General features: G+C 36.5%; 1 protein-coding gene across 4 annotated transcripts in view; it reads left to right on the top strand.

Annotated features, from left to right (window-relative positions):
• The first annotated feature begins 610 nt into the window (after window positions 1-610).
• bcas3 (BCAS3 microtubule associated cell migration factor) overlaps window positions 611-8,047 on the top strand; it is a 314,780-nt gene continuing 307,343 nt past the window's right edge. For 3 of the 4 annotated variants that reach the window (XM_014407735.4, XM_076892111.1, XM_014407736.4), the window contains exons 1-5: window positions 611-695; window positions 4,278-4,370; window positions 5,288-5,342; window positions 5,657-5,732; window positions 5,920-6,026. In XM_014407735.4, coding sequence (XP_014263221.1) covers window positions 4,300-4,370; window positions 5,288-5,342; window positions 5,657-5,732; window positions 5,920-6,026 — 309 coding nt within the window. In that variant the 5' untranslated portion in view covers window positions 611-695; window positions 4,278-4,299. The remainder of the gene's footprint in view (window positions 696-4,277; window positions 4,371-5,287; window positions 5,343-5,656; window positions 5,733-5,919; window positions 6,027-8,047) is intronic. The other variant, XM_014407734.4, reaches the window with a different exon arrangement.

The raw sequence follows: 8,047 nt of genomic DNA, 5'->3' as shown, positions 1-8,047 counted from the left end.
AAATACTTTAGATTCAGTTAGCTGTCCACCATCAGATTTCTACAAAATGATACATATGTATCATTTGTGCATGTCAGGACCACATACCTTTGGGAAAAAAAAGATTATTTTAAATATAACAATAATAAATAAAATCACATCTCCATATTGACATGATATATACAAAGTAAGTAACAATCAAAGCCACAAAACCTATGTTGTTATCACAATAAACAAACGGGGATTTCTCTAAGCGTGTGGATCATAATCACTGATAGTCTGGTCTAATGTGCAGCTTTGTTTAGAATTGTGCAAAGCTTGTTTCTGAAACCTCAATACAATTCGTGCACAGCTGCTTCAAATTATTTAGTGTTTCACGAAGCATTACTTTCACTAGACTATCACTAGTCCTAAGTATTTTGATTGCTTAACTACAGACACTTCAAGTCTCTTATTATGATGTAAATTAAAGACACTTGGAGGTTAACAATGACTATTAAGTTGTAAAAGCTTTATTTGTAATGCGACGTAATCGTTGTGTCCGCCTTTGCTGTTGTTTGGTTGGTTTGACGAGAACGTATCCGTGATCTGATTGGCTTTCAATGACACAACACAGTTCCGCAAATCTAGTCTGTTTGTGTTTTGACTGTTTTTTGCAGAGCTTCAGAGCACCACGAAGTGTATACACAAGGAGACTGTCAGCGTTCAGCTCCTCGGTTCGTAACTATAGCTGCTAGCTATAAAACATAATGCTTTATTGAAACATGACAAATGTATCTCCAGCTGTTGGGTTTTAACTCTATTCTTCTAACACTATGAGGGACTTTTATCAGCTAATGCTAGCTAGCTATGTTAGCCGTATGTTATCTAGTGAGATAACTTTCGCGTTAGCCAATGGCTGTGTTGTGTTCCCTTGACAGCTGTTACAATTGTCACCCGAATGGGTCCGCTAGCTGCTAGTGGTACTAGCTCGCAGAATAAGAGTTTCGTGTATGTAACGGAGGCTAGGAATGTCAAGCTTCTCAGGCATGTTGTTTACTGTATGTAGCTTTGTCTCTACCGCCACACAAGCTTTTGCCCTGTGTGATTATAACGGTTTTCGACTGGTCTTATTAGCCCCGGTAGTTGCTTGGGAATGCTTCCAAAGACAAAAGAAGGATAACTGAATGTGGTTTACTAAGTGGCTAAATGCATAAAGACCCTGTGTCATTAGTTTATAGGGATGCTTCATTTCGCCAAGCCAGTTTTTGTTAGTGTCGAGGCACTGGTATTAGCATGTGTAGTATACATAGTTTGCAGTCTAAATAAATTGTCAGACCTAGAATGTATTTGTCTTACTAGGGGCATAGCAAACAGCTGCTTCAGTATTATCGTGGCATATAGCTGCCCCGGCTCTCTGGTTCAAATTCATGGTGGCAGCTGTATCCATTGGCCCCATGTCCAGCTCCTCAGATCCTGTTGGTGCTCAGAGGTTAGCTTTGAAATATAAATCCACAGCTGGAATTATATAATCACAGGATATAATTCTGTGGAATAATTCCACAGCTTGCTTAGGCTGTGTGGAAGAGTGTGTGTCCTATTTTTTTACCAGCTGATTTGGACTATCCACGGGAATTCATGGTAGGATCTATAAATGTTAGCTGTCTTATAAAGACCATGTTATACCTTTTGCCGAAGTGTACAAGGTATAAGACAACACCTTAAAATCCTCATACTTCTGTTCTGTAAGTTTACTGTCAGAACACTGTCAGATCTTACTGTCTGTGCTCTCCCAGAAGCTCAGATTTGGCAACAACCCCATTTATACTCTGGGTTTTATTGGTGTTTTTATCTTAGATTCACTGATTACAGGTTTTTTAACTAATACGTCTGTGATGCTTGGTGTATTTACTTTAGTCGCACTGAATTTCTGCTTTCAGTGCTGGATTTTCCAACTACCCTTCTGAAAGAATTTGTTTTTTTATTGTTATAAGCTGAAGCCTGTTTTAGTTTTCTGTGTGAACAAAATGCGGTAATTTTGCAAAACATGCCATAAAACTAAGGCCACTAAAGGTAGCAGTACCAGGAATTTATTCCACTGCAAAATTAAGACTGTTTTAAACTCCACATGTCAGCGTCTCTCCACACACCAAAAAAAAAAGGTTTGAGGTCATCAATTTTTTTTATATGTTGGAAGCACAAAAGAGCACCCTTTTAATTTCTAGTCTTGACCACAGAGAGAGACATACTGTGACAGTATTGTTGTTTGTGAGAAACCTCTTTGTGCAACTGATGGTTAAAAAAAATGGCTAAAATAAAACATTTCTATTCATTCTGATTTTTTTGTAATATACATGGAACGGTCGATTTGAGTAGTAAACCAGTGCGATTTTAGGCACTATATGCTCACAAATAACATTTGTTTTCTGAGGTTTTTTAAACATATTGCGATATGTAGTGTATGGTGATGTAGCCAAAAAATATTGCGATATTAGATTCTCCTCATATCGCACAGCCCTACCTCCTGGCAGGACATGTGGAACACCTTACCTAGAAGGTGACAGCCTTAGCCTTTGTTGGTGATGACAGTTTCAAGACACCTCCTGTCTGGAGAAACTTGCATTGCTCAAGTGTGATTTTGGCATTTAGACAGTCTTCAAATTCCAAAGGTTCCTTGGGCCCCGTCTATGATCTCTCAGCTTCTTTCCATAGATTTGGATTCAGATTCAGGTCTGGGCATTCTAGCAGCTTTATTTCTTTCTCTGAAACCAATTGAGAGTTTCCTTGACTGTGTGTTTGGGATCATTGTCTTTCTTAAACTTTCACCCTTATTTTATCTTTATCATCCTGGTAAATGGCTGCAGAATTTTATCAAGAATGTCTTGGCACATTTTTCCATTCATCCTTACTTCAGTTGTATGAATCGTGCCAGTGATGTATGCTTAAAAACAGCTGCACCTCCCTTTTTTCATGTGTTCAAAACTTGAAAAATGATGTGTTTTCACATTATCACACTAATTTATGAACAACTATAGTTTGATTTCTTTGCATGTATGGATTTGATGGGTTGTTAACAACATCTTGTAAGAATTTCATGTCAATAGCACCTTTGAAATTGGTGACGGGTTCAATACTTATTTTACCCGCTGTATGTCCAGGTACTAGTTTACCATTAACTTGTTGTAGTATATGAGCTGGTATACTTACTATATCAATTCATATACTACTTCCTCTCTGTGTTAAGTCCCAGGGATGCATGTCTACATTAGCCCGGGTGGTCTTAGAAACTCTTGCAGTGTCATTTGTTCATCAATAGGGGTTCTCTGCAGTCAATACTGCTTTGAAAAGATCTTGGAGGGTGTGGTATGCCTTTATCTCCTTGAATCATAAGCTGACAGTAAAAAGTGGTTCTTGTCTATATGACAATTCAAGTTTGAATTTAGCAGAAAAATAGCTTGGTTGGTGTTGTTGCCTAACAACAAGAATGTTTATAGTTTAAGCCATGTAATTTCCCTCCACCATAATGTGTCGCATGTATAAAAATAATGATCATAATTAAAAAGCTTTAATCTTGAAAATAAAATGGTTTGGTACTGAATGAGTGGCGCAATGATCATCAACTTTTAAACTATTTATAACACCTGCATGAAATGTAATGCATAAATAATACAACAAAATGCTGTGCTCAGTTCCAAACCAAATGTAACAGGAAACAGGAAAACATTTGCACATGTCGAGGAGCGTGTCAGGTTACATTTCACTGTGTGTTATACTTGTATAACTATGCATGTGACAAATAAAGAACCTTGAACCTTGAAAAACACTGATGTTGTTGTTTTTTTGTTTTTGATCCTAATAAAGTGTAGTTTTAGAAAACACTCATTTCTGGTTGGGGAAATTTCAATTGGCTGTCGCAGCCATCAGTCTACTGTTCACCCAAACATTGTAGACATTTAAAAGTACATTTGCATGATTCACTGTCTTTTTATTGTTTTGGTAGGATAAATAAGCCCAGTGCCTTTTGGCTATGGTTTCATTGTTGTTGTTACTAGACTTTGTTGTTCTGATCTTTGTAATTTGAAAATGCTTTTTGAACTAAGCAAAGAAGCAAAAAACTAACCTTGGATATTTATTTAGGAATCAATATTCTACAATCAACATTCTGCTGGATTTTACCATCTAGATTAAAAACCTAAATCTACTTCCTTTTTTCGGACATTGTAACTGCTTATTTCATGTCAGTGTATACATTCAACATTCGGTTTGTTTGTCAGGTCAAGTTAGTCCAGCTTGCTAAATGTCTCTTTTTATCTTTTCAGAATATCAAACCAAAAGGACAAAATGGCCTCGGACTCTCCGCGCAGACCGAGTCGTTGTGCTGGGGGGGTTTTGGTGCGAGCACAAGCTGCTACGTAAGGACACATCTTTGTCATCTATGAGTAAACACATGCACTGTATTTCTAAATACCAAGGATAAGAAATAGTGTACTTGATGAAATTGGATGTTCGATGATTCATGTGATCTCATGAATTGAGCCTCCTTTAAGTGTTTTTACACAGTAGTGTACAAAATCTTAAGCCACCCCTCATTACTTGATATTTTGCTATTAAAATGGATGCAGCGATTTATTGAAACATGTGCAAACATATATGGCACAAACAAACTTTGTACAATTCTCACAAGCTTGATAGTCAATATTTGGTATGAGCACTTTTATTTAAGGATATTCCAAAGCACTTCTTTGTTCACTCACTCCTTTTGTTTCTTTTTCTGACAAGATGATCCAACATTACTTCAATTATTTTGAGGTCCAGCCAAGATTTGCTACACCACTGGTCAAATGCAGTTCCAAACTATGGAAGAGCCTCCATTGTGTTTTACAGATGACTGTGATACACTGTTCTTTGCCTTTAACGTATCAAGAATTTTAAATTTGGATTATTCACTCAGTAGTTGATTTAACTAACACATCTGTGTTGCTGTTGATTTTTGGTCCAGTTTTTGTGTAGTCTGGCATACTCCAGCCTTTTCCATTTTTTCAAGTACACACTCCGCATCATGCCGAGATCATGTTTTCAGCTCAAAGCTCTTTGGAAAAACACTGAAAGACCCCTAGAAAGACGGGCGAACTACTGCTCAAGAACACTTCAAAAATTACAAAAAGTCCAGCTCTTTGAAAGCAAAATGTAAAGAAATGAGGGGCTATTCTTGACTCTACATCCATTTGATACTTACTTTTGCTTTGCTCATGTAAAACCCTATGCATTAATGTTAGGGTGTAATTCCAATGCATTCTGCACATTTGTTATGAGCTTTTTGTTTTTACAGGGAGCAGTCTTACATGGAGAGTGTTGTGACCTTTCTGCAGGATGTAGTACCTCAGGTAACTTTCCTCTTTTTTTTTTTAAATTCAGTTTTTTTACTGAATAGACAACAACATTATTAGCAATTAGCATACAACATTGAAAAACCACACTGAAAACAAATTCTAAATATTTTCACAGCCTGTCCCTAATTTTATCAGTTTTATTGATACTCGATGTACATTGGTTAGAAACCAGAAAGGCAACAGGGAGGGCCTGGTTGAAAATGCAAATGCAAATACAGTGTTGCAGATAGGTCTTGCATCCTTTAGTATTATTCCTCAGTGTTGTTCATGTTTTTGCTGCGTCTGTTTTGCCTTCTTTCTTTCTACAGGCATATACTGGGGCTCCACCCACTGATGAGAAAGAGAAAATCATTTGGGTTCGATTTGAGAAAGCTGACATTAATGGTATGAAGTCATGACTCAAATATTGAAAAGCTGTAGTCATCCTCTGTGTATACACTGATCTACTAATTTAAAACTTTAAAAAGTCTATAATACGTTATGCCTTTCCAACAATGTATTGTAACAGTGTTACAAGTTTTAACTTTACTGTTATTTACTATTGCTCATTACACATTTTCTGTTTGCAAAGACACTGCACGCAACCCAGAGTTTATGGAGATGCACAGTGGCACTACTGACCCTCCACTCTGCCTCATGATTGGCTATACTGATGGAATGCAGATCTGGAGCGTATCTGTAAGTTGCATCTAATTGGTCCTTTTTTTTGCTTGATCCTTTTCTGCCTTAACTTTTCAGAGCTGTGATCACTTCAGTTTGTTTTCAGTGTAAGCAGTTAGTTCACTGCTGAGCAAGTTTTTTAAACCTTTCTAAAGAAAGTGAAGCTTTTCAAATTACAAAGTGTAGATAACTCATCTATAAATATGTCTGTGTGATTTTCTGTGACTCATTAGTGATACTCCTTTTTTGAGAGTGTCATCAACCAATATTGCCAATCTGAAAGATTAAAATAAACACAGCTTTTACTATGTCAGCAGTCAGCATTTGTTAAGCTTGTGCAGTTGGAGGAAATAAACTGTGCACTTACTGGGCTCAGAACTCAAATGTTGGCTACGAACATTTGCTACTCTTGGACCTGACAGGATCTGACTAAAAAATGCATATTAATTTGTAACTTGCTATAGCCAAAATACTTGCTGGCAGTTCATTGAATGAAATGCTGGCTTGTTAAAATTTAAGTACCAATGGTGTCCATTTATTCTACTGTAATGTGCTGTCATGATAGCTGTGTTGGAAAACGTTTCTTTTTTTTCCAGAGTGTTTGCTAGTGGTTATCTAGTAATTAGTTATTAGTTATCTTGCTAATTGAATTAATTGAAATTCTCAAGAAAATGTTTTGAATATTTTATATCTTTATGGTTGAAAAAATAATGAAACTGTACACAACTATAGTCACATACTTTGAAATGCACACAAGAAGCAAGAATGAAATAAAATCACTCAAGTAGGTTCGAAGATATTAAGAAGTAATATTGCAAATGAAGCTTACTAAAATAAACTTAAACAACTCAATATGTTCTTATGAACCCCTGTGGCTAACCTGGATCTAACCTAATCATCACTTCATGCTTTAAAGTCAAGAATGTGTTGCAGTGTAGGTCCGTGTCCACTAGCCGGCGATGTTGACCATGTTATGGGTTCTTTGATACAGATAGCAGCACTTCTTACAGCTCGTATCATGTCTGAGTACTATGTTAGGCATGTCCACCTTTTTGTGAGTAAAGGCTACGGAGAAAATGGAAAAAAAGAGTAGAAACTCACACAGCAGTGGCAGTGATTGTCCCACATCTTCACGGGCAAGTGTGGCCACTTCAAGAATTCTCTTTGCAGTACAGAATAGATTGCAAAAGAGATTCAACACCTAATGCTCCTTTTAATGTTGTTCTTTCAGTGCCTGTGTTTATCACAGGTTTAAAAAGTCTGGCACTGACCCGTGCCTTCCTTCAGGGTCGAGTCTTTTTAACGGTGTGGGAATCAGTCCATTACAGCTGTTAGCTACTGCTGAAACTCTCCTACATGTCCATCAAAATTCATGTAATCACATTATCACGATATGTATCAAGACTGTACAAACCTATGATTTATTTTTAAAGCAACAAAATTTACTTTCATAGCTGGATGATATAAAAATACACATGGTACTGACACATAAGACTAGTGAGGAAATTGTGATTGTGCAGTTCAGTTAATGAAGGATACATAATTGCAATATTAAGCAAGTACTAATCATAATAATATGACTTTAACCATCTTAACAATTATCAAATAATATTATTAATATTATGATAAAAAAAAAATTAATGAGTATATTAATTAATGATGTTTTAAGAAAAATGTAGTTGGTTCTATTGTGTGTCCAGGATAATTTATAAATGTATTGTGAGTGATACCTGCAGTTCTGCCACACTGCAATGTCATGTTGAATGTAGCCACAAGGTGGAGACCTATTGATAGGCTGCCATGTTATGACATGCTACTGATTGACAAGATATGGATTAATGTGACCTCTGTTATCTGTAGCACGGCTCTGTGCCACAGATAATAATTATCTGTGGCAAAACGAGTCAAAGTAAAATGTTGTTTAGGGCAAAAGTGTTCTGTTTGGCTCGTATTTCTTTTTACATAATGTTGGTGAAAAAGTAGTTCCTGTCTTCAAATATGTTTTTGTAACTTGGACAGTGTTAAACCTCGTAGAGCCC

This window comes from Maylandia zebra, linkage group LG14 (genome assembly GCF_041146795.1).
Source record: "Maylandia zebra isolate NMK-2024a linkage group LG14, Mzebra_GT3a, whole genome shotgun sequence".
In the NCBI taxonomy this organism is placed as follows: Eukaryota; Metazoa; Chordata; class Actinopteri; order Cichliformes; family Cichlidae; genus Maylandia; species Maylandia zebra.
The sequence above is the reverse complement of the archived record's forward strand: the minus strand, read 5'-3'. Positions and strand labels throughout refer to the sequence as shown.